The sequence below is a fragment of the Sceloporus occidentalis genome, unplaced genomic scaffold (assembly GCF_023333645.1).
Source record: "Sceloporus occidentalis isolate IW3139 unplaced genomic scaffold, rSceOcc1.0.p SCAF_26, whole genome shotgun sequence".
NCBI lineage: Eukaryota > Metazoa > Chordata > Lepidosauria > Squamata > Phrynosomatidae > Sceloporus > Sceloporus occidentalis.
The window spans coordinates 5,890,072-5,917,715 of NW_028317006.1; the positions used below are offsets into that span (position 1 = coordinate 5,890,072).

Below are 27,644 nucleotides of genomic sequence, written 5' to 3' on the forward strand. Positions count from 1 at the left end.
GTTTTATGGAACAGTATTTCTAGTCTGGCATTCTTTTACAGCCAGGGACCCTGTGTGCACATAACGCCAATAAACATTATTATGTGCCTCTTTCACCTTTGGACAAATCGGCAGGTGTATCACAACCTCCTGCACTCAGCCCTGCTTGATTATCCTGAGAATATGTCAGTTGTTGCTCAACAACAAAACAATCCATAATCAAGTCGCTTTTTTTCGTGCCACAAAAGCCACAAGTAGACCAACTAAGCAGAAGAACAAATGAAACAGTAGAGAGGTCCTTTAGGTTGGCGTGTAACTGTATGGCCGGTATATGGCATGACGAGCCAGCAGAAGTGGATTCAAGTTTTGTTTGATTATTGCAGCACCGCTGTTGTGTTGCTGTATGTGGCAATGCTTCCGTCAGGATCCCAGATTCACTAGCTCTGTGGCTGCATTTTGGCGGCATAGAAGTCCCTGCACGTCTGGCAGCAGCGTTGGTACCATCTCATGTCCTGGCACAAGTTCTTTTCCCGGATGACCTTGCAGTACACTGCCCACTGGTCACCTGTGCATTTGTACGTCAGGGCAGCTGTGAGTGGAACAAGAGGGAGTAGAAACAATAATACAGGTTATTACGCAGGGAGTGCAATAAATGTTACCTAGTGTGGCTGCTGCCACTTTAAGATGTTGTTAATGCCTGTATAGGGTTATCAAATGTTTATGATTTCTTTATCTTTGTGAGCTAAAAATTCAAGACCCTTTTGAGCAGGGACTCCCCAGAGGAAAGTTTTGAACTTTGTTCTATGCATTGGTGATGCCAACTAGATGATATTTACCTATTACTACGCATAGATAAAGATACGCACGTGCTTCATCAGCAATATAGCTGTACTATGAATTTTCTAAGATAAGCAGTCCCGTTGAACTGTTAAAAAAGGTGGAGTTGTAATCAGGGATGGTTTTCTAAAATGAAAATTATAATTCATTAATGAGCAATTGGTCAGTTTGGGTCACTTTCATTAGGTACAAAAATATCAGCCACGCTTGCCCTTTTGTAGCGTTAGTTCTATTCATCCACAAGCCACCCGTCAATAAAGGCCAGCTTGGTGGCAACCCTACTTTGAGCTTCTGCTCAAGTTTATTAAGTAACAGGCCCGCTGTCCTGTTATACTGGAAACACTGACCTAGCCTCGGAGAAGTGATGGTGTTTGCATTCATTTTCTCATTGCAGGCCCCTTGATGACACTGTCTGTAGGCCACCTGTTTGTCGAGAACGGAGCATTCATTTCCATGGCGACCTGTCACTTTATGCATACACTGGACCACGCGAGATTGCAGACCTTTTCCACAGGTGGCAGAACACTGGATCGATAGAAGTACAGTCAGAAATTAGATGAAATTCAGACGTGATGGAAATACTTTGTACCACGTATAGTGTTCCTTTGCCAAGTAAGCACATCTTAAAAATAAAGATGAAATGATAAACACTGACGTCCATGATTTTGCTAGTATATGGTAACCACGGGGTGCAAGTAAGAGTTTTATCAGCTTCGTCGGTGTTAGATGGCTAAAAAAACAGCTTCTGACTAGTAAAACGTAATAAAGGCAAACCAAATGGAAGAAAGATCACAGATCTCCACCTCCTGTCTGCTGCCCCACATATAAATACACTTCCACCATTCAATGAGGCAAAAGGGGCAATACTGTATGCCTCCGTACATGTCCACAGACAATGTATAGCCGCAGGAAATAAGCATTTACTTTACACTGCGGTTGTCTGTAACCATTGCACTGACATATGATGAGTCTGTTTGATTTACGGATGTCACCTTTTGTCGGCCATTTTGTTTCCTATTTCTGACTCCATAAATATTTCATAGCATGCTGACAAAACGCAGGCTGCGTGGCAGCTGCAGACTGACATCATTTGAGATGGAGTAACCGTAACAGAGAGCTATGGAATATGTCCAAGTAATTGATAGTTACACGAGTATATTGCATTATTACGTAGGGGTTCTACGTGGACGGCACTGGATGACAATTGAAATATTCCGAGTATTTCCAGAAGTGAGCGGAAAACTCTGTTTGAAGACAAGTTGACAGAGGTTTAACGTGGCACTGAGAATGTGACACAGGATAACGTGATTTCTTCACCTAATTATGAATGAATACAGAAAGAATGTAGGGTATATCCAGGTGCTGTCTCTCGTACTTTGCAGTGTTTCTGCACCGATATAGCAGTTACTTATTCTTCAAACTTCTCGGATAAAGGAAGAATGTGTGGCGTGTAAAGGTATTGAGCCGTATGCCCCCAATATGCAGACCTGTGTATCCTCGACAATACACCTGCAAATCTCAGAATTCTAGAAGACCCAATCTGCATCTGAAGCTACAAACCAGAGAATCGACCAGGCGCTAATAATGAGATACGGGCAGGGTACACAGCCTTAGCCTTTGATGCTTTTCACCAACACCTATTTTTAACCAACTGAGTATCACAGAGACGTGCACGTTATTATGGGGAGCTGAATTCTCCAGCCCTCTGGTAATCGCTATGTTGTCTCTTTGTGCAATAACATAGTAATGTATGATTTTAATGATTGGTACATTAGTCCCCCCAGTATTTATACTGTTGTAAGCATCTAGCCATTTTTACAAGCTATGCAGCAATTATGATTTAAAAACAAGCCAGGAATACTATGATACCAATGAGCTATCAAACATGCCGTCTTACTTTAGACCAATCGCCTGTCTTCCACTCATAGCAACCCGTGTAATCCTCACACTCCTCTTCTGCCCGAGGCCTCGTGGCTGCGTCACATTTTCCTTTTGCATTTGTGCAAGATATTCGTCTCTTCCGGGTCCCGAGGCCGCAGTCTGACGAACACTACGGAGCATGAAGGAAAAGTGACATAATACACCGGGAAGGTATCGAATTGTGAATAAACTATAACACCTCTCCTCCATCTATACCAATATGTATCAACATGTGCTCATATTGTTATTTTTGTATATTGTCAACTTAAATGTTCTTCCCTGTTTTTTAATAAGCCTATGGAATCTGATGGCGCCATGATTGCCAATGTATATTCTGTTATAATATATATAAACACATCTCATCCCATCCCATATTTCTCACTTATTTAAATTGTTGCCTCCTCAAATTGGAGACAGCTAATACCCCCTCTTCCCAAAAACATTGTGTGGGTGTCCATCATGCCCTTGTACAGTGCAGAGTTCCCAGTACAGTACAGAGTTCAATTGAGACTGCTTTATGCTGTAGGCCTTGAATTTAATTAGGAGCCTCTATGCCTGTACACACACATTATATATACCCAAGCTGCTTTGAGGGTCCCCTGTATTGCAACTGGCCAAAATATATCTCTAGGTAGCCTTGCTGCACCTGAGCCACCAATATTGGCTTGGCTATACCTGCTTCTAAAATCATTTTACGCCACTATAGATGAGTGCCATTTTTACTGAGTTTCATAATGTGTTACAATGTCATTATTCTGTTGTTATCAATAGAATGAAGAGACACTGTGCTTTGTTCCACAGGGTAAGACCAGCTTCTGCCATGGGCTATCTTCTTAGGAGTCCACTTTTGCCACTGATTGTCACTGGTTGTTGGGGCAGATCTAATATTATGTATAATAGGCTGCTACAGGGATACAATACCAGGGAGCATAGGGGCAAAGCTTTACCTTGGCAAACATATTAAATAAGTCTCAGCAAAAAATAGCTTTTTTATTTGATACTGGGCTACCGTCCATTTCATTTTCAGTAAGCCCTGACTTGCTGACCTCCTCTCGGAAGTAATTCCTTAATAATGAACACAAGACGGTATCTCACATTTGTGCCAAGCTACAACGTTAATTCACAGAATTCTTCTGTTCCATTGAGAATCTGCTTCCAGATTCCTGACCACAGCTACTGTGCAAAGACTATACAGTCTTATGCGAAGCTTGTGCCAGGCCACACAAGAGAAGATGACTCTTGCTGACTGCAATTAAAAGGGGACTTGAACACATCAGCAGTTTTTCTCTTTTAGTACACCGTTACACTGAGCTGAGGGGAAAAGGAAAAAAAAGCCTCCAAGAAAAATGCTGTCTAGAAAAAAATGTTCAGCTAAATCTTTAAGAAAGCCCTGGCAGATATTTATCTGTGTCAGAGGTTGAGATGGAGAGAAACGCCACTTCTCTGGTTTAACACCAAAATCCTCCAGGTCGAGGGAGCGGGGTCCTGACACTTCTCGTCCATTTTCCCTATAAATGGGGGTGTTTCCTTGAATGCCAGAGAGACTCCCCTACAATGGAAACTAAACCTTTACAAGATTTTTGAATAAAGGACAATAGAGTTGATTTGGCAAAAAAAAAATCCTCTTACCTTAGACCACTCAGAAGCCTCCCAAATTGACAGGCAGTCTTGACCTTCACAGTTTTGTTTAGTTGATGGCTTCGGGCCCACACAGTAAAGATCCCGGGTATTGACATAAGTGCCATTTTGTAGCTGGTAAACACAGGCCACCTCTCTGTGCTGGAAGCCTTTCTCACAGGTGGCAGAGCATGGACCCCAAGATCCAGTCACCCATCTGAGGAGTTAAAACAAGGTTACAACTGTGAATCAGGAATATTCATCCAACAGCAAAAATGACAAAAGAAAGGTGATTAGATAATTTGTATATATACACTAGATAATTAAACCAGCGGAACCACGGACACAGTGGATGGAATGATAATTCTTGCATATCAAAAATCTCTTTGTAAACAACATTTGTTGTTTTACTTAAGGGTTCAAGCAACCCTGCGTGAGACTATGAAGAATTTTCACCTTGACTGCCTTTTCACTTGTAGCTCTAGAAAAACTGACATACCATTGTCTCAAACTAAACAGGTCGGAACAAATATATTCCATCCTTACTTAGTCTGACCCTGACTTTTGTTTTTGCTCGTTGCAAAACTTAATTGTAGTGGAAACTGCCTTTGTATCAAAATGAAATCTGAGGGGCCAAATCGACACGGTGTCCATGCTACTGTAAACAATAGCGTCGCCGACCACAGGTTCTGTATCATTCATATTACCTGACATTTGCAGCAATGCACGGTATGTTCTTACAACTAAATGTTTTCTGGCTTAAACGGCTAATCCCGGCGCAATGCCAGAAAAATTGGCTCAAGGACATGAGGGCAAAATGCCAGTAATATTGCCTCTAGGTTGGGACACTGGTTATCAATCAATTCTATTCAACGTTAAATTAACCTTAAAAAACCATTAAAGCCGTTACCGAGCTCTTCCGTTTGAAAACAAATTCAATGTGATGAAATACTGCGTTACTCAGTTAGTTACCCAAGTGTGTCTTATAGAGATAAACTAGTAAGAAAATATCTCCAATAATTCAATGCCAAAGCCTATCATCAAAATAGAATTCCGGAATGATTTGGCTACCAAGAAGTTGAAGCACTATTGCCCTACCACAAAATGAACCCCCTCGTCTTGACATCTGGTCTGTAAACAATGGGCCAGCTATGGACCAAAACAACAAATGTGTAGTTATACAAAACCTAAAGAGCTAAATTTGAAACAATTTTCACCCTTTTAAAGATTAACTAATTCTATAACGTGATATTCACAGCTCAGAGCTGATTTTTAATACAGGATCATAGCTCCCAGGAAACAAAAATGACTTAAGGCTACAACACATTTCTTTGTGGGAAGAAAACTATAACCAATGTGTCTGTGAAGCCAGGGATATGTTTATGGGCCTAAAATCTAGAGTAACAAACGCCACTATGAAACAAACTCAATCAGCCCTGATAGTCTGAATACTGTTCTGTTTCTAACTTCATATCCCACCTTCATTTTTTTGAAACATACAGTTAGTTAAATAAGTATATATAAGTATACACAAGTAAAGAAAATATTGCCACATTGCAGGGAGATGGTTACAGCGGCAACAGATCAGAAAACGCATTTTTTTTAGGGTTTTTTTTTGGAATGTGAGCATTGGCTTTCAACATAGGAAACCTGAGCAGAGAGGCATGCTATGCAGGACTCAAGTGGCATATATATAACTTCCTAGGTATTATATCTTTCCACAAAGTGTCATTGAATATGTCCACCTGCCACCTGGGGCCTGTGAATCTTTCCAGATGCCCTGTAACTCTTTCCCTTCTAAAAGAAAACATCAGAAAGAAAGACTAAAGGCTAGGAATCAACAGACATGTTCAGATGTTTCACATCTATTTACACTTCCTTTAGAGACTTTGATTCTGACTACTTGGACTGAGTGGGTTGAGTGAATGGTTCTCAAAGTGCTGCTCTGTATTGTTATTGGTGTTATATTGAATGATTTTTTTAATGCCAATGTTAAATAAGTCCACAGGCCACAATTTGCAGTGAAATTATTTGCTCCAATCTCTACTAACTATAAACCATATTGAGGGACTGTACACTGTGGGAAATAGCTTCCCTATCTGTCCACATATTTAAAGGGACTCAAGGGAACCTCCAATCCGTCCAAAAGAAAAGCTCTGACAATCTTAATTATACTGTAAATTACATATAACACAAGCATGTTTCCCTTTTCAGACACTTGGATGCAAAATATATGTTATTTCGATATAAGGAATTTTCACTTAAACCAATGAAAATGGTTCTTTACAGTAAGAACAATAAACATGTGGAATTCACTTCCTACGGAAGGTGTGCTATGCCATTTGAAGCCATTAAATATGGTCTTTTTAGCAAAAGCAAGTAATATAACGGAAAATAACTGACAGGATTAGCTAGAGCTTGTTGTTCCAGTGAGATATTGGTTTCAATAAAAGTCTCTCTGGATGTTTGAATATTGTACCCCAGGGCAGTTAAACGGGATGAGCAAAATTCTTAAAATCCATTGGGATATACATATGTCCACGCTGAAGAACAAAGACTTGTTTTTTAGTCATGTAGGAGGACTGGCTGATTAGCTGACCTCTTGGATCTTATTTGTTATACGTCTATGTGGTGAATACTTCTAACCAAGGTCAGCAGGGAGACCTGCAAACAAGGGAGGTTTTAAACCTGATCCCCTGGATACAATGTTCCTTGATATGTAATCACATCACTGTTACCTGGTATCATATCATTGTACGACCCTGTTGAGTATGATAATGATATATAAATCTATAGTAACAATACGTCTCCATAACCTGAGGGCAATACAGACACTCAACCTACAGAACCTGAAAAAGATGTGTACAGCCTTCCCTTTGAGGCTTGCAAACCAGTAACAGGATTAGGATTTTTCCAAGTAACATGTAATTAAACAATTAAAAATGCTTGGCTGTTACCCTGCATCATTTTTCAATCTACTGGCAATCTAGAGAAAAGCGGAGGTTAGAATTGCAGGGACATCATCACAGCTGCCAAGCAGATGTTCAGAGGTCCCTGGTGATGCCAGGAAAGCCATTTATGACCTGAGCCTATTGTAGAGTGAACAGCCTCTCTGCAAATATATAACAAATTAAATTGAAGAAAAGCATTTACATGCAAAATGATGAAGGGTACACAGACCTTCCTGGAAATTTTGAGTAATTATTTAATTGTCATAAATGGGTGATGTGTGATTGGGCAGGCAATGACAGCATAGAACATATAAAGGAGATATCTATACATGACAGTGCTATGGTGTCATGGATAAATGTGAAAAACAGTGAAAATTTTGGAATAAGAGTTGTAGGGGGTCATTATATTAAAAACAAGATCCTCCACTTTAATTTAAGGTTAACGTATAAATAAATTTATAAATCATATAAATAAAAGCCAAAAGTTACAATGTATCCAATACTAAGAAAGCACTCTGAATAATAGTAGCCCCTTTTTTAATCAGGGCCACTTAGCCTTAGGTCCACGTTACCTGCGGTACATATTTTCTGTACCCATTCTATTTAAAATAGTATACCAGATGGCTTCTTTAACTTGGACATGCTATAGAATATGTATATTAAGATCATTTTTGCCCTCTGGTAAACCGGAGATGTAACACGATTTACAGGATTATTCACAGATATACAGCTGCAAAGCACACATCAGAAGAGATCAAATAGCCAGATGTTTGGGTAATGATAGCTTACCTGGAATAATTAAGGAACAAGCACAATGACAGCATTATCTAGGAAGTATGATAAGTAGCCACATTCTGCCAGGGGTAGATCAAGTTCAGATGTGGCCCTGGGGCAACAATGTTACAAGTCCAGTAAGCAAGTCCCCCAACGAAACTGCAACTAACTGAATGTTCACATGTAAGCAGTAGAGATGGTATAAAAATAAATCTTTACATACGCCATGGAAGCTGCTGCTCTTGTGTCGATACACTGATATACAGAGACACACAAATGCATAACACACATGCATGAATAAACACACATTGGCATATTATTAATTATTGTTTTATATAGTGGCATTAAATTCTGCAGTGTTATACTTTGGCTTACAGAAACATGAAGTTTGTGCCTTATGTTTTTCACCCCATTCCCTCAAGATTTAAGCTTGTGAGCCGGGCTCTCTCCACCTAATGTATCGGTTTGTCTTAGTCTGCCAATTCTCGTCTTGTCGTACCCCTTGAATTCATGTATTGTATTAAGCGCTGCATAAATTGTTGGAGCTATATAAATAAAAGATAATAATAATAATAATAAGCACAATAATGCATTCCTACAGACACACACACAGACTCTCATAAACCCAGCTTCTACCTGCAGACTATCTCTCTTCCTGTAGTTGGTTGTACAATTAATCTGTTATATTACATTACAGAGAATTGCAAATAAATAACACATTGTACTGACACATGTTGTTATAATATGTTCCCCTACAGCAGTGCAATAGTCTGATGGTCTTACCTGCACCACAGTGTGATTGGGTTATTTTATATGGTGTGGCTATGACTCTCTGAGCAAATGTAGACTAAGCCAACAGTGCTCACTTTTTCTTATGGACCTAAAGGAGGGCTAAAATGCTCACTCGACTGAATAAAAGTAGTGCTGGAGTCAGTGTTCATGTGTATACTGTAGTGTCAGTGTGTATGTGTGTAAATGTATAGTGCTGGAGTCAGCATGTGTAATTGTGTATGCTGTAGTATTAGTGTGTATGTGTGCTATATGTATTGTGCCAGAAATAGTTTGTCTACTCTATTTTAGTGCCAGATTCAGTGAGTATGTGTATTCAGTGTGTATTTTAAAATGTATACTGTTAGCTAGTTGTGTGCATGTATGGTGTTTATGTTACAGTATGGCATTAACATGAGTGTGTATGTCAGAATATATTGTTAGAGTGTTTGTATTTATGTATGGTGTTAGCATGTGTGTACATGAGCGTAGAATGTTAGTGTGTGTTAGTGTTTGTGAGCATAAAATGTTAGCGTGTGTCTGTCTGGTGTTAGAGTGTGTAAATGTATATAAATGCATGGTAAGGCTCGACAAATCCCAGGTGCCCGGTTAGGTAATAAATTAAAATAAAAACATTGTGGAAATAAAAAAAGGTGTCTACTAACTTTTTTGTCTAAATCCTAGATCCAAACTAAATTTGTCGACCCCTGTGTTCTAAAATACTATCACTCATAAAATTCTACTCAAATGCTTACATATGGAAGTCATAACATGGAAATAAAAACAGCCCATGTGTGTTTACTTCTCTATCCAGTTTAGTGCTTGGGAATACTCATGGGTGATTGGTATTCTAAATGTAGTAATTACTTTAATTGTCTTAACCCCAACCCCAGATACAATGGCAAACATGGGTACCATCCCATTCATGAAAAGAATGAGTACGGGTAAAGAGCAAAAGCCAGTTAAACAGTCATTTGATTATTTTGTGAATGTGCTGGGTACTTTCAAGTTTATTTGTTGAGCAGCTTTTCCTCCATCATTGGGGTTTGACATCTTTCATTATGTGAGTATATGACCTGACCAACAGAGGGTGCTGCAGAACATAAGAAAACAAGGTATGTTACACTATTTCTGAGAGGGAACAGAAAAGGTTAACGGAATGCATACCCGAGACTTAAAATAATCAGGTGAATGTGGGTATGGTTAGCAGGTCCCACCACGCCCAGTCCCAAAAGAGCAGCATGAACACTTTAGGATAATACAGCTGCTCCACTCCAGCACTGTGGTCCAACACTAACATTCCTGCCTGATTGCTGAGAGAGGCTCCCCAAAACATTTTCCAACTCGGGAGTCTGACCTCTAAGATGCCAACACCAGTGAGAAGAAATCCATCATCCGATCATTAACAGAGATGCTTCGCTACCTCCAAAATATTCAGGTGAACAAGGATCATGGGATACCACCTGAAAGGGTTAACAGCCTTCGGCTAGACTCACGGCAAGCCCAAATGAAACACAGCTGTTTTAGTGTATTCACATGATGTGCTATGGTGTCATGGATAAATGTGAAAATTTTGGAATAAGAGTTGTAGGGGGTCATTATATTAAAAACAAGATCCTCCACTTTAATTTAAGGTTAACGTACAAATAAATGTATAAATCATATAAATAAAAGCCAAAAGTTACAATGTATCCAATACTAAGAAAGCACTCTGAATAATAGTAGCCCCTTTTTTAATCAGGGCCACTTAGCCTTAGGTCCACGTTACCTGCGGTACATATTTTCTGTACCCATTCTATTTAAAATAGTATACCAGATGGCTTCTTTAACTTGGACATGCTATAGAATATGTATATTAAGATCATTTTTGCCCTCTGGTAAACCGGAGATGTAACATGATTTACAGGTGAGCTATTTTATAATTGGCATCACTAAGTGCAGGCATAGTGTAAAGCAGGGTATACGCGGAATTAAATAAAACCCAATGAAATCTCCTAATTCTGAGAAAGACTTATGAAAAACAGCTGTTGTCATTATGCAAACTACAAGCGTGTGTTTTCTGAAACACATTTACCTTTATTAAAATTATGATTTCAATTTTTAAAAGCAACTGGGAAATCTAAGATGCAGGGGGGAGTAAGATAAATTACTGGCTTTTTTAGGATGCGCATGAGTCATTCCTATTATTTGATTCATATAGCTCCATCGTATTCCGCAGCGCTGTACAAAAAAGGGGTAAAAGGGGCATAACAGCCGGTGCATTACATGATAATTTGAATTTACCAAAAACAAAAAGTGAGAGAGGACCTGCTCGGTGATCAAGTGATTAACAATGAAGCAACCCTGGACTCAAATAAAAGATAGTTAAATATATATATATATATATATATATATGTTTATAAAAAGAAATGAAATAGAAAAAATACTTTCATCTGTGCCAGATGGCAGAGAATTATAAAAATGGGCATTGGTTGCATAGGAACATGTTTATTTACTCCTGTGAACCAGCAGCACTATATAACACGTAATACATTTAATAAAGTGTTACTGTCCATTCTCCCGGGTTCACAGGACAGACCTTACTGCAACCATTTTCTTGGGGACTTAGAGGAGGTGAGTGGGGTATTAATTATTATTATTATTTTTCTTTTAACTACTTTTAACCTCCTCCATCAAACAGGACAAGGGATGGTGAAAGAGCTATCACTCATCTGCCGTGCCTATACAAAATGTTACAGTCTAACCTCCAGCGGGAGGGTGGACGCCATGCCTTCCAGAAGTTTTATTCATCATATTTAACAACCAGTCCTACCAGGAAAATAACGTGGGGCATATGGATGGGTTCTTGAACTCCACTTGTAATATTTTTTCCTCGTATTTTAATGTTTCATTCATAGATGTTTTTGGTGAATAGGTGGCATTTCACCTTATAACTCATTTGATATGGAATCCACACCTTGCTTATTTTTTTGACGCTCCTGCCAGCTGAGTGTCTATGAGTGCAGACATTAGTCTTACCCATGCGAGTTTGCTGCTAACTCTCATAAACTCACTGTTTAGCGAATAGAATTCACCACACGTCTTTCATTGTAGGAGCATTGTTTGGTCACCTTACCAAACGGTCACCTGCTAAATATAGTTGTCAAAAAGCCACAGAAACATCCGTCTGTTAAAAGCTAGATGAGCTCCCTTCAGTATCCTTAAAATGCCTCAGAGGAGGGATCCCCAAATCAAAGTGAGTTCAACATATCCCGGACATGTGTTCCAAGGCTTACACACACAAAGCCCGCCATTCACACAACGGCCCTAAGAGGGATCTGGGATATTGGGTTTCAGTTTTTATTTCCACTGAAAGTAAGAGCAGAAAAGATCCTTTTCATAAAGTACGTTTTTCAAAAGTGAACTCCAAGTACCCAGAACTTCCTCAAAATTAATCATTCTTTAAGCATGAGCTTGCCAACACAACTAGATTACTGCACTGCAGAGCTTGCAATCAAACTGTCTAGGAATAAATCCCAAAAAGTACTGCAATGTGATTAAAATATGTCTAAATGTCTCAACATTTGCTTTTAAAAAAAAAGTACCAAATGAGACACCAGGCAAGAACTGCCAGCTCACAGAGTACTTATACAGTTTAAATCTGGCAGAAATAATTTTTGACCCTAACTATTTTCTATACGAGTGGCTTATATATTCCAGTAAAGGAGTTCCATGCATGCGCCAACATTCTATACGACTTTATACTTCTTATATTTTAAAACAGGCTTCCCAAAGTACAATCAACATACTTTTCAATGCAAGGGCACTAGGAAGGAGAGGCAAAAGACAGAGGCACATGGTAGAGTGTCCATAAGGAGGGTTAGATAGGCGGGGGTACATGGTACAGGCATAATGCGGGGTAAAGGGGAGGCATATGGAATAGTCATAAAGAGGGGTACATGGTACAGGCATAATGCGGGGTAAAGGGGAGGCATATGGAATGGTCATAAAGAGGGGTACATGGTACAGACATAATGCGGGGTAAAGGGGAGGTATATGGAATAGTCATAAAGAGGGGTACATGGTACAGGCATAATGCGGGGTAAAGGGGAGGTATATGGAATAGTCATAAAGAGGGGTACATGGTACAGGCATAATGCGGGGTAAAGGGGAGGTATATAGAATAGTCATAAAGAGGGGTACATGGTACAGGCATAATGCGGGGTAAAGGGGAGGTATATAGAATAGTCATAAAGAGGGGTACATGGTACAAGAATAATGCGGGGTAAAGGGGAGACACATGGAACAGTCAGGAATGCTTAGAAAGTTCATGTCCAGAGTAGTAGAGCTGAACTGTGTCTGGAAGAGGGATCTGCAGTGTCAGCACTTCTAGTACCTGGATGTGAAAATGCCACTGGAAACTGAAACATTATCAAAAGGCTTTAAAAAGAAACCACAGCGCTGACAGGGATCCAAAGAGCAGCGCTGAAAGTGTGAATGTGGTCAGCAAGCGTGGGAATGCGGTATGTCAAACCGATACAGCGATGCCAAATCTCCCAAAAATTCAGCACATTCACAATCCTTCTGAGTCTGCTTAAAAAGGCCAAAATGTAAAGAGAATAAGGTAGAAAAGAGAAGATATATGCCTCTGTAAGATTTTTCACGCACTTCTCCATAACACAGAAGCCCAGAACAGGACTGTAATTAAGTTGCACAGGGTCAGCTTCCCTAAGCGCTGCAAGGTGGGGGTGCGCATGAGTTGCCCATTAGGAATGCCCATATGCCTCCTTTTTGCTTCTTTCGACAACAAATTGAATAGACATATACAACGTATTTTATGTCTGTGTCCAGAGCATGCAAACTGAATACAGTGTATTTCTCTGATTGGACTGAAGGCTCCCCATGTTACAAAACCTCAGCACATGAGAAGCATTCAGGACCTTATCGTGAACACATGCTCTCTTGCTAATCACAAAATGACCAACTAGCAAATGCTAACGGATATTCCTGATTAATGTTGCGTTCACATGTCATGGCCGCCTCTGGTCTGGGAACATTGCAAAGCCTCTGCACTGTATTGCCACAGACATCACCCACCTGGACTGACATGGATGCATGTTGCATTTTCGGACCTGTGGAAAAGGCCGGGAAACGTGTTGACACAGGCTCTCGTTCACGATTACCATGGTTTTATTCACAATCTTTGTGCACGATACAAGGGTTCTTCGTTCACCTAATCAAACGTAAAAGTAGGAGAGATTGTGACGCAAAGCAGATGCTTGGTATGAAAGCCCTTCAGAGAAAAAAATACTAACAATTTTAACAATCTGGAGCTACCAGTAAATGTTAAATTGAGGCAGATCCTAAAGCATTATTTACAAACCATTCTTTATATATATGCTGCTTCTACCAAGGAACTTCCGAACTGCGGTTTCCACAAGTTCTGCATTCTCTATGTCCATAAACATAGATGCAACATGAATGTCAACTCGTGTTGGATCTAGACCAGGGGTGGGCAATTAATTTTCCCATGGGGCCACATGAGAAATTGGAATGGTTTTAGAGGGCCAGACCTCTACAAACTACAAACTCCGAAGCCTTGTCCATTTTGTTAACTTATGTGCTGTTTAATAAAGTTATTCAAGCCTACGTCATTGGTAGAGGTGCTTGAATAAGTAAGGCCTGAATAACTATTAGCACAGCACAGAAGTGAACAAAATGAACAAGGCTTCGGAGTGCATACCGTATTTTTCGCTCTATAAGACGCACCTGCTGATAAGACGCACCTAGATTTTAGAGGAGAAAAAAAAGGAAAAAATATTTTGAGCTAAAAAATGGGCTAAAATATTTATTACAATAACTGAATAAGCTATGAACACAGTAAGACATACGCAGTAAGACACACACAGACACAGTAAGACACACACAGACACAGTAAGACACACACAGACACAGTGAGACACACACAGACACAGTAAGACACACACAGACACAGTGAGACACACACAGACACAGTGAGACACACACAGACACAGTAAGATACACACAGACACAGTGAGACACACACAGACACAGTAAGACACACACACAGACACAGTAAGACACACACACAGACACAGTAAGACACACACAGACACAGTAAGACACACACAGACACAGTAAGACACACACAGACACAGTGAGACACACACAGACACAGTAAGACACACACAGACACAGTGAGACACACACAGACACAGTAAGATACACACACACACAGTAAGACACACACACACACAAACACAGTAAGACACACACACACAGTAAGACCTCCCTCCCTAACCCCCCTTCTCAGTATCTCCCCTCTAACTCCCTAACCCCCCCTTCTCAGGATCTCCCCCCCCGCCCCGGTCACTTACCTTAAACTCCTGTGTTGGAAGCGTGAGGCGTTTGTCTCGGGTGCCGGCGCTTCACTGCTGATCGCCGGCGTCTGACGTCATATGCCGGCGCCCAGCGTAAAGCGCCGGCACCCGAGACAAACGCTTCCAACACAGGAGTTTAAGGTAAGTGACCGGGGCGGGGGGGGACACCGGACTCATTGGTGAGTCACCAGGACACTCTTTGCGGGCCGGTCCGAGCTATTCAGCGGGCCGGATGTGGCCCGCGGGCCGTGCTTTGCCCAGGTCTGATCTAGACAGATGCAATTTTATACCCGAATAACTTTCTGCTGCAAGAAAGGTTAAGCCAGACCTGCATTACACATAGTACTGTGATAGTACAATGTAAGAAATGTCACTCATTTACTTTTGCATTTTTGTAGCTTGTGATACTGGTGAGTTGAAGCCACAACTCTTGCTTTAGTGAATAGCCCCCAATATCCCATGTGGGCTCCTGTGGCATGAGTTCCTTCTAAAGCCTCCTGCTCTCCCAGCAAGGACAGTAACATCTGCGTGCTGTGAGTGCCAATGACACATTTCTTCTGAAATATGATTTCCTGATTATGTTGGCATGATGTGAAGTTTTAACATTTCCAAAAAATACCAAATCCGTTCCTGAACCTGTGTAATTATTATGGAGATTATTTTGGTTTACAGTCATGGGATTCATTTACTTTACAAAGGCTGCCAAAACTGCAATGTTCTACATTTGACATTACCGGCTATACCCGTGTGTAGCATGACATAACAAGGTAAATATAGTAGTCAATAAACTCACCTCCCCCACACTGCACGCTACATCCTTCCCAGCTACTGTGGGTCCACATGTATAGGGGATCCGGCTGTCTCTCTGGCTCAGGTTTCTGCTCCATGGAGTGGTTCACTGGGATGGTATACTCATAATGGATTCCATAGTTCTGGTCATGAAACAGCAGAACCTGACCAACATGAAAAAACAAACTTTAATGGGAAGAACACCCAGAGACCATGAACCATGATTAGGACGTGTAAAGGCTATAAATATTCTCAAGATTAAACGATTGCTTCCAGAGAAGACCAAACGTCTTAGCAGGTAGTTGTTTTGCAGAGTTTGCATGTTGTCAGTTCTCTCCTGCTCTGTTTGTCATGATGAAAGTAAAAATTACCATAAGATGCAGAGGTGTTTTAGTCGGCCCCTTGGCAGATATCTTCTCCCACAATCCCCTTCGAACATAGCGGATGGTAGTGCCTGCGATTTGGAATTCCCCCGGAAGCTCAATTTTCCAGTCGCTATTAATGGATTTCTTGATTGAATCTTTGAGTGCTGAAAGAGTTAAATCCAAAATGCATATCACTACTTGTCCCTGATAGACATTTGAGCACACCCTATTGTTTCCTGTCTAGGACCTACAAGACATATTTTCCATGCTGTACAATGACAATAAAGTACTGTATTCTTCTCACAGTTCCAGGTTCCTCAATGCACCCTGCCATTTCTCTCTAATCCCGCCTCTCTCTCTCCTGTGCTTTCAAATTCCCACATTTTCTTTTCTCATTTTGCCATTTTTTCCACCCTGTTCCCTGCCAAGTTCTTTCCTTTTTCAGCTACCTTGAGTCCATGTGCTTATGCACAACATCCAAGAACTGGGACGGATACAAGCGTCAAATTACGTTCTAATATCCTTCACTTGTTCCTTAGCAAACATTGTGTTTTCTTTGGCTACTGCCACTAGAGAAATCAGTGGGTTGAGAATTATTAGTGCCCGCACACATTTCTTCTGCCGTTGTGGGAGGGGATATTTATATCACGACTTGTTCTCCTTACTTCCCTTCCATCCAATGCCAATATATGGCCCTCACAGTGCAATCGTAGAGCTGCTCTCAGACGCTGCATTTTAACTCCACGTCCAACACCTCCTAGCTGCTTCCTGTCCTTCAGTCCATAAAGCCTCAAACTGAAAACACAACACACCATCTCTGTCCAAGGTGATCCTGGCCTCTATGCAACAGGAGGGAGGAAGGACTATTCTCATAAGTTATACGTTTCCAAGTCAGTATAAGTCAGTATAAGGCAGATTGTTAGGATAAAAATGCATTGTTTAATTCAGCTGTTTTTTACATTAAACCATGCAAGATAAGACGTGCTTGGCCCACCTAGTCTGCCCTTTCTCCTACTTCTAGAAGGCATTGGACAGAACTATCAGAATCAGCTATAGCCTCCCAGTGAGGGGCAATAAACAGTTATGACATATACAACATACATGCAGCTCCAACGTGCACTCTGATTGGACCTTACTTTAAGCCATGCAAAAGACAATCCCCACCGAGACAAGGCCATTATACATATCACATAATACGGATGTTCTCCCTCCCCCAAAAATATTCCCTCTAAACATTTTGTGTACCTTCTACATTCCGTTAATAGTATAAAATATCACTGATCTGTCTTCCACTACAACTACCAAGAGCGATTTATACTCCACCTCGCAACCCATCGTGTTCTCTAAAATACCCTCCCCTGCCCTGGCCATCCTACTGCAAATTTCCCTTTAATCTATTCAGCTATATTAGGTGTAGGAAACATCTAACATCCGTAAAAAAATGACTGTAATTAGAAATTAGTGTAATAAAAATTAAAAGTAATTACGTGATAATGGGTGTGTATAACATTTTTTAAGGCCATATGAAACGGGAGACTGCAAATGTCTGACATTTGATCAGATGGGGAGGGGGGTAAAAAACAGAAACCATTAATGTTAACCTGTAGTTTTTGAGTTAAAGTAAGTAACAGCGTTGCCCATGCCTATTCTATGTCAAGCAGTACGCAGTAATGGAACGTTTTATAAACAGACATAAATAACATCCTAATTTCTGGTTCAGGGGGTGCCTTGCTGTACTTAGCACCTCACCCAGATGCTGGGTTTAAACCAAGTTGCAAAGCTGTAAAAGCTGGGAGCGCACAAGCTGGTCCTAGTGCCTGTGTACTCGCATATACAGAGATCTGGCACTCCAGCACGGCTGCCATATGCATTACTGAGTAACATGTCACAGGAAAGTCGTCTGAATCGGTAAGACATGAATGTCAGCAAAGAAAACATAGTTTGCCTTTGTTATGTTTGGATATCCGACAGCTGCCCCTTGCCCCAGTGGTATTCCAATCTATCACAAAACTCTTATCTTCCCAACTTTCTTATACGATAATTATACTACATAATTATCAGGTTCCAAAATGATAAGAAGTGCCATGTGGTAATCATATCTGTTACTTGGCAAAGTTCTGTACATCTGTCATGTGACATTATAAATGACCGTATGATTGTAAGATCCAATGAAATTTTAAAATCAAATTCTAAGAGGTTAAAATTCCCAGCCATTTAACTATTTTTGGAATATAATATGCAGGTAAATTTCTGGTCAGCTCTCTTGTCATCACTAGAGTGACACTTCTGGCAACCCTCAGACTTCGGAGCAAGCTGGACTGAAAATAGCCCAGAATAAAACTTCTTATCTTCCAAACCCTTTCTCGAACACATGTTATTAACTAGGTGCCTTCTGGGCCAAACTGAAACACCCTTTCCACTTCCCAGCACATAGCCGTCTCTCTCACTTACTAGACACACAATTGTGGCTCAATGTTCTTCAATAGTAACAAATAACCCGGTTTATTCAGACTTTGTGTCATAAGGAGCTCCAGGTTGGGCATGCACATGGAAAATTACCCAAAAAGCTGTGTGCTGGCTTATCCTCTACTACTCGGATTCTTCTGGCTCCTGCAGGGATCACAGTCGCTTCAATATAACCTGTGAAGGCAGGTACAGTCTAGAATTGGTAAAAGGCAATGTTTAATGAAATAGGTATATTTTGTAAAGATGACAAAATAATGGGAAACAGGTAAGGAGGAGAAGAAAGCGAAAAAAGAGATGCAGTGTTTGGGAAACAGGACTGTGTGCTTGGGACAGACCAGGACATTGAAATGCATGGAATCTGCACATGACACACAACAACCAAAGCCCTTATCTCCACCACCTGTAACAGTTTAACAGACACTCCAAAGAAAAAGTTTGTTGAAAGCCAAACACTCCATATCTGGAAAAAAGCAGAGCTATCCACTGAAATAACATGCAGAGGAAAACAACAATTCCTTAGGATTGTTCGATATAAAACCATTTAAAAGACACCACATTGATATGACAAACACATAAGAAGTTGAATGTCAGCCTGAGCAAACCCAAGATCTGGTGCTGCTGGAACAAATACACGACAAAGACTTTACTAAGCAAACGTGTGAGCGGCTACACTGTAAACAGTCTGTGGATGTTGGGTTTGGCAGGATGGTGCTTACCTTGTTCTCATGCCAAGTTCTCTGACACTTTATCATCTGTCATGCGAGAGATGACCTTGTAGGACGCTGGCCCCAAGAGATGGGAGCGTGTGATACAAAGCTGAAGGGGAAACCTCAGACAAGCCAGATCTTGGTTTCTGCTCAGGATGACATCACGCCCGAGTCTTTAACACAAAGTGTATAACTCGCTGGCCCTGTGGTGCACTGGGGCCAGCATGAGAGACTAGGAATATAAGGAAATAGAAGCCCCACCGCAGATCTCATACAATCCCCTTTCTAAGGTGTACCTTTAGCCCCACACAGAAGGATCATTTATCAAAGTAAACCAAAGCTTGTGAGCAGGGCCCTCTTTACCTAATGTACGGTTTGTCTTAGTCTGTCAGTTGTAGTTTTTAACCTTTTGAATGTATGTATTGTAAGCAGCGGAGTTTAAATTGTTGGCTCTATATAAAATAAAACTTAATATTAACCAACGTATCTACGGGATCCAGTTTGTACAAATGGTAGTGTATATATATATATATATATATATATATATATATATATATATATATGAGGTTGGCAAACATTGTCCCAATAACTATATAATCTCATTTAGAATTAGAAACAAGACTTTGATAAATCCCTGTAACACATTCATTGATTAACCCCTTCAATGCCGGCTGGAATGCCATATTATTGACTTTTTTGGTAAACAAGCTCTATGTACAGTATACGCTTAATTCAAGACTGTAAGCTATTGGCATGTATCAGGCATGACATCTTTGCTGATCTTATAATTGCTGATTAAAGTTGTGTGCACGGTGAGGGGAATATCTTGATCCACTAAGAAGAGGGGTAGCCAGAGGTATTATGCCTCAGCATGGGGTCATTTTTTTTAGTCAGGAGACCTCTTAACTTTTCTCTGGGCATCGCTCCAGACCTCTTACAAATCTACCCACACATGATTGCAATTACAATGTGTATCAAATATTCAGCAATTATCTCACATGTGGGAAAACATGCAATAACATGTATACTCCATCATGTCACCTTCCGATAAATCTAGGCTAACCTACATTTTCTTCTTAGCTCTGCTGGTTGGACTAACAGACATGTTACGTTCTCCTTCCTTCTGTGCTTAGTTGATCTGCCTTGGTTCATCTACTACTTTTTAAGTTTTACTTTAAAATAAGAGAATATAAGGCCTTCATGTCAAGCAGTGAAGGGGTTAACTGTGCTCAAGATGTGGAAGAATACATATACGTTTTGGGTAAGTAAGGATGACATAACTCCTAAGGAAACACCAACCAAACACCACGGATATGCTAGTCAGCAAGGGAGAACACACGAGGTCCACACTGATCTTACATGTGAAACACTTGGGGGCAGTCTTTGGCTTTGTCAAGACACATGTAGAAACCTTCTTACAATGACTACTGTTAACTGGGGAATACAAACAAGTCATAAGACAACATTGTAACAATAAGAGGCTCTACAGTGACATTTTCAGCACCAGGGATGGACAACCCAGTGGCCATCCTGTGAATTTAGAATGTAACTCATATCATGCTTAACCATCATATTGGTAAGATACCTGGTATAATAGGTTATAGGGAAGGCAGCCACTAGAATGTCTGCTGGTGCAGTGCAGCTTTTCCTATGTATCTCTCTCTCTCTCTCTCTCTCTATATATATATATATATATATATATATATATATATATATATATATATATATATATATATATATATATATATATATATATATATATATATATATATATATATATATATATATATATATATATATATATATATATATATATATATATATAAAAAAATATATATATATATATATATATATATATATATATATATAAAAGGGGTACTTATTAAACACTCATCTACAGACACCGGACATGCCAGAAGGCTTGTTTTTCCTCTCAGAAATCTCATGGTGATGCCACAACCACAAGGGATTCTGGGTAGACGCATGCAAATAAGGTTAACAATGATCACCTTTGCCTCTATATCCACTTTATACATGGATCCCTTGAAAGTAATTGCCCGTTGTACAAGACAGCCTTTAGACAAAACTCGGGAAGAGCTGCAGTAGCCCGATCACCACTCGTGGACAGCTGTTTCGTCCTTCATGGGACTCATTATCATGAGGTTGTGATACTGGCTTAATAGTGAGGCTTGGGGTAGCTAAGAAATACCATTACATAAGTAGATGAGTGTTTAATAATACTTCTAGTACCTCTTAAATTTAAATGGAAGGCTTTCCATCACCTTTTACCCACCATAACTTATGTAATGGTATATGTATATATATATATATATATATATATATATATATATATACACACATACATACATACACACATATCTCTCTCGCTATATATATATATATATATATATATATATATATATATATATATATATATATATATATATACACATACACATACACACACATTTTGCATTGACCTGCAAAAGAGGAATCTGCATTTATTGGAAAAAGACCTAGAGTGCTGGCAACTATCTATAGACTGTGTATATTACTTTGCCTTGTTACCTAGCACCAGGCTACAACAGAATTGGTTTGGAGTGCAATAGCATATTATTGGTTTTGTGTGTATATATATAATCAGCTAGCACAGTGAATACACATAATTACCTATAATCAGTTCTCAGTTATTTGTTATCTACACAGGGGAAATTCTCAGTACAGAGTGGTAAAATTCTCCAATTCCAGAAAACAAGCTATTTTTAATGGTCTTATTAAAAACTAGATGCATTTTATGAAGTTGTCATGGAGGGTGCAGACATTCTACAAGGTGGGTTATTGTTAAGCATGTCCCTAGACAGTCATTTAGAATTGGTTTAATAGCACACATGTTGAAGTGTCATGGCCTCCTCACCCACTACTGGAGTTGTGAGTCACTTGTTACATGATGATTGATGGACTATTAAGTGCAGTTAGTTGGCTTGATAATAAGCTCCACCACGGTGCACTCACCCATTCCCTTGGTGAGGTTAAAGTCACCTTTCACCACCTTACAAGTCTTTCCATCTCCGTTGCAGATCCCACAACGATCTTCTTTGGCGAAAGAGCCAATGATCCCATTACAGCCGATTTTCTAAAAGGAGACAAAACATATGAATTGCATTTATAGCTATGAACTCTCTTACAGAGACAGGCATGCCGAGAGTCTTGTGTTGATTGTCATTAGCCAACAAAGTGATTTGCAAAGTAATTAGAGCCATAGGCTAATAGGTGTCATTTGTATTGTTTTTTCAGGGGAATTACGTGTCAGGATGACATGTGAGGTAGACCTCCGCAAACTGAAAGACTTAATAAATTGTAATACTTTCCAGGCTGTAGTTATCAATGCAGAATAAATATATATGGAAATATATGGCATTTGCATTAACCCAAAATACGAGTGGTATTGGGAATTTGATATGAAGTTGAAGTGAACCTCTCACCTAATAATGATAAGGTACGCTTATACAGCTATATACCTCGGAACGCAAATTGCTGACTAATGTATAGATTGGGGAGAAGTGGCCTGACCCTTTTCTTTCATGTGATATGAAAGGTGTTATATTCACGGCTATCAACACATAGATTATTATAAAAATGGAAGAGGGTTAGACATGATTAATCCCATACATGACCACTTATATACGAATCTAGTTACAGTCTATAGAATCAGCCTATTAGCCTGGCATCATATAGTAGGGTTCTGAGATACATTCACCTTGATAACGAGGTTGTGAAAGGAAAGAAAGCTTGGCGTATGTGTAGCAGAATGTCTAAGATCACCTGAGCAGGGCCCTCATTACCACTTGTTTCTGTAGGACAATTTGTCATCTTTTGCACTAATTGTTATGTCCTGTTTGCCTACTGTACAGAGCTGAAGAATATAATACCGCTATAAAAGACAGTAAATAATAATCATTGCACATGTGCAAACACATCATATCATGGCTTCCCTCCCTACCAATTTGTTTGTAATGTCAGCAGGTACCCAACCTGTCTCCAACTTACATCCACCAAAAAAGACTTGGGATCAGAAGCTTCCCTTTTACTTTGTTCAAGGTGGAAAACAGAACATTCACATACAAGAATTATTCTTTGGTCTTAATATCAAAACACTGCCTAAAAAATCAAATACGTCTGAGATTTACATTTTACTACATTACAGGAAAAATAATTTATATTTATCCATATTTTTACTATTCTACAGAAATGCCTATGTCATTTTTTTTTTATTTTTTTTTTTTAAACACTGGCACTGAATGTGTTAAGAAATATCACATCGTATATTAGGAATTAAGCAAAACATTATCAGTTTTGTTAGTGGGTTTTTACAACAACTTTGGGGAAAAAAATGCTAGAAACATCACTGTGAGTTGACGTATTTCTTAATGTCTCCCATATGTTTCTGTATTAAACTGTCTTGCTGGGTGATTTACCCTTATGGATGCCAGATGTTCTCCAGGGACTCATTCTCCATTTTGAGGGATTAATAATATGAAATGGTTCCCTAACAAGCACTTTAGCATTTTTTTTATTTAAAGTCTACCATTGCAGAGTAAGTTCTAATGCAATTGATGTCATATATGCGGGAAAAAGGTATTGATCCACAGATATCCCATTGTACAAGTGAAACATATACATTAATTCATGTTTCACCATGCCAATCCCAATTAAACCACATATATTTAGCAACCGATCATAAAAAAATACTGTTCATACAACCTTTTTAGAGTTATATATTGCGTTTTTGCTACTGGCACTCCAAAAGGAGCAAACTGACTGAAATACAATACAATTTTCTATTTTACTCCATCATTTGATGACCGGAATTACAATAAACCCATGGTAAACACATTATTATTATTATTATTTTATTTTTGCCTCTTCCACATGCAGGATACATAAGTAATATCATAATTAATGCTTCAAGTCATTTGAATTTCTTACTTTTCTCCTAAAAATAAACACTTACCTACCCACGATAATCTTATACTATTGCTTCTTGTGACCCGAAACGCGATACAGCATGCAACGTCACTGTATAGGTGCAGAGGCCAAAAATAGTGTTGTACTCCCATATAGAAGCCACATACTCCCAAAAAGGCCGCAAAATGTAGGCTTATTTCCAGCAATACACGGCTAAATGCAACAAATGCAAATGTACCATTTAGTAGAAAACCACGTACATTTTTCAACACACTGCTTCACCTAACACTAATTAGCTAAGCACATAACCCCTGGTACTCTAGTGACCACTCCAGGAGAAGAGTGTTTAGATGATTAAAAAGAATACGGACATAATACAACACAACATATAACAAACAATTTCTGTGTATATAAAACAATATACCTATGACAAATCCAGTGCAACCAATAGAATGCGGAGCTCACTAGCTAGGCTCCCTGGACCATGCTGGAGAGGAGAACGTGAGCTCCAGAATATGGACCTTTATAAATTTGCATCCTTAATAAGCGAGAAAACAAAGTAATAATACAGCAGTTTTCTAATAATGTTTACTATTGCTTTGAAAGGATAGGTAACTAGATCTTTGTGGGCCATCATGAAGAACTGATCTATTCTTGGCCACGCTCTCAGAGTGGAAATTCTAGAAATTAGTATTTAGTCTTGTCACTTGGCAGGAACGTGCTGCTTGTTTTGTAATACTCAGTCTTTTTCCTAATTCTAATGTTCTAGTACAATGTGCATTGTTCATGTTTGTTCTTCTATAATAAAAAAAAAAAAAAAAAATACTAATAAAAATCAAAAACAGATGAAAGGCTCTAACAAGCATTCATTTTAACAAACTCTGATCTAAATGAAATAATGGCACAATGTAGTAGTGACTGTTATTATAATCAAATCTACCGAAATTAAAATGTGACAAGGTCATGTTTTGTCGTGTATCAACACCCTGGCCTTTGATGGTCCTTCACAATTTATGTAGGTTGGAAAAAAAGGCTTCATATAAGAAACCTACATAATTCAGACTATTCACGGGCACAGATTTTGAAGCTGAAGCTCTGAGGAAGATGGTAGAATTTGATTAGCTGTAGTAGCGTGGATTAGGTTGTAAATGCTATTCAGAACTTGAATTCGGTTTTGTATCAAAGTTTTGTCCAAGAGGACAGCGCGAGACAAGCAGGCTGTCAGTTAATAGATGAGACCGGGATATAATCCTGACTACAGGGAAATGACTCCAGCTGTAGGGGAAGGTTATGTGTATTAACATGACACTTTTATGTTGTGTCAGAGTATTTAAGGAAATAGTTAAGACAATGTATAGGAACTACAGGAAAGCACTTGCATTGAACTTGCATTGATAGTGTGTCTCTCATCTCAGCACAGGTCTTCAGATTAAAATTCTCATTCTGAATGCTGGGGTTTTGGAAGAGAGGAAGTACGGTTCCTTACAGGCTCTCCATTTTTTCTATATGACACAATGAGGTATTATGTCACGTAGAGGCCAATGGGAGTTAATTGTCTATCCTAATTCTGCAAACACTGTTTGAAGGGTCCATGAGTGAACCAACCCCACAGAGGCTATGGAAATTATATGGCACTCACCCTCATGCATGAAATTATTACGTATTAAAAAAACCTAAGATACATTTTGAAATTTTGAAAATCATGGGGGTCCATCTAGTGTCCTTTATCAATTTTATCAGATGGCAAGCTAACATTTGCCTGAGCCCATGTTGAGTATCACCCTGCTGATCAAAAACAAGGAAAACTATCTATTCTGTATCAGTCCTTTAATAAACTGCTACAAACATATTCAACCTACTGCATCCCACGATATGGGTCAATATGGAATCATTACTAAAATCTACAAAAACCAACAAGTAGTAGCCTTATGAAAAAAGCAGCAATAATATATATTAATAATTAATAGCTTTCAATGCTCATCAGCACATAAAAAAGGACAACCTTTGCTCCAGACATTAAACGTATTGTGAGACTTATCCCATGCTACCTTCCCAAGAACCCAAGGTTTGATTTTAGGATGTCAAGTCTGCAGTTAGATAGACAAAGCTTGAAACAGAGGATCTAGACAGCACCAATGACCACACTTCCGTGTGTATTGTCACATTCAGCCCCAGATTCACTGTTTCAGCAATAAAAGCAGTTCTCACATAAACATCTCCAGATGTTACCCTGAAACTCTCCATATAAATGCTTGATTAACAGTTCCATGAGACTTCATTTTAAAACAATGTCCTCATTAGCTCTAACCCTGATGAACAGAAAAGCCAGCCACCACTCGAGGTGCTGGCAGCTCTGCCTCGATGAGTTATGCCGGTACACCGGGCAGATCCAGATAATTCTAAAGTGAGGTCAAGGCGTTAGCACACCTGATAAGAACGTGAGATAACGTCTGAGGTACTGAGTGCAGTGAGGTTTCAACAAAAGCCTCAGCCTCGGCATTAGCCTTGCTGATGACAGGCAGGCTGGCAGCTTGCTTCTTGTAACCCCTTTGGACGGGTAGAATTCAGCTTTCTTGGCACAGTGAAACAGTTAGTGAAATGTTTGTAAAACAATAACATGGCCAAAATGACGTGGCTCTGTGGTCCAATTAATGTTTTTTTTTCCTTTTGCAGATTGTAAATATGTTATTTAATTACTCTGTTGTATAAATGAAGACAGTGTTATGCGAGTTCAAAAGAGGCTTGTTTCTTTATGTCTAGCAGGCTGTTCTTATTTAAATTACTAGTTTTCCATTTCAATTTGTCTGCTGGAAAATTACTCCCTCTTGTGGGTGGTGTAGTTATGCATTTCCTTCTTGCCTCATTGAATATGTACCCACTGCCGTACATTTTAGATGGTTGGTGATACTGGTAATAGCTTGAATGGAGCCATCATGGGTCATTAAGTACCTACTGAAAGTGCTTTAAAGAAACAATGGTATTATAAATTCAAATCACAGATTTAATTTCCATGAACCTAAGACGAGATCAAGGACTCATTAAGGTTTAAGTCTTTACATCAGGAACAATGGGCAGACTAGATGGCATATAGTTTCTTACCTGCTGTCAAATTCTACGTTTCTGGTA

At 39.4% G+C, this 27,644-nt stretch overlaps 1 protein-coding gene across 1 annotated transcript in view; it reads right to left on the bottom strand.

Annotated features, from left to right (window-relative positions):
* Positions 1–416: 416 nt before the first annotated feature.
* The window catches only part of LOC149300040 (A disintegrin and metalloproteinase with thrombospondin motifs 17-like), a 93,228-nt gene continuing 66,000 nt past the window's right edge, over positions 417–27,644 (bottom strand). The window contains exons 16-24 of the mRNA XM_089485518.1: positions 22,566–22,686; positions 18,940–19,020; positions 16,387–16,544; positions 16,020–16,179; positions 13,923–14,058; positions 4,366–4,570; positions 2,714–2,866; positions 1,164–1,341; positions 417–568 (exon numbers count right to left, since the gene is read on the bottom strand). Coding sequence (XP_089341644.1) covers positions 417–568; positions 1,164–1,341; positions 2,714–2,866; positions 4,366–4,570; positions 13,923–14,058; positions 16,020–16,179; positions 16,387–16,544; positions 18,940–19,020; positions 22,566–22,686 — 1,344 coding nt within the window. The remainder of the gene's footprint in view (positions 569–1,163; positions 1,342–2,713; positions 2,867–4,365; positions 4,571–13,922; positions 14,059–16,019; positions 16,180–16,386; positions 16,545–18,939; positions 19,021–22,565; positions 22,687–27,644) is intronic.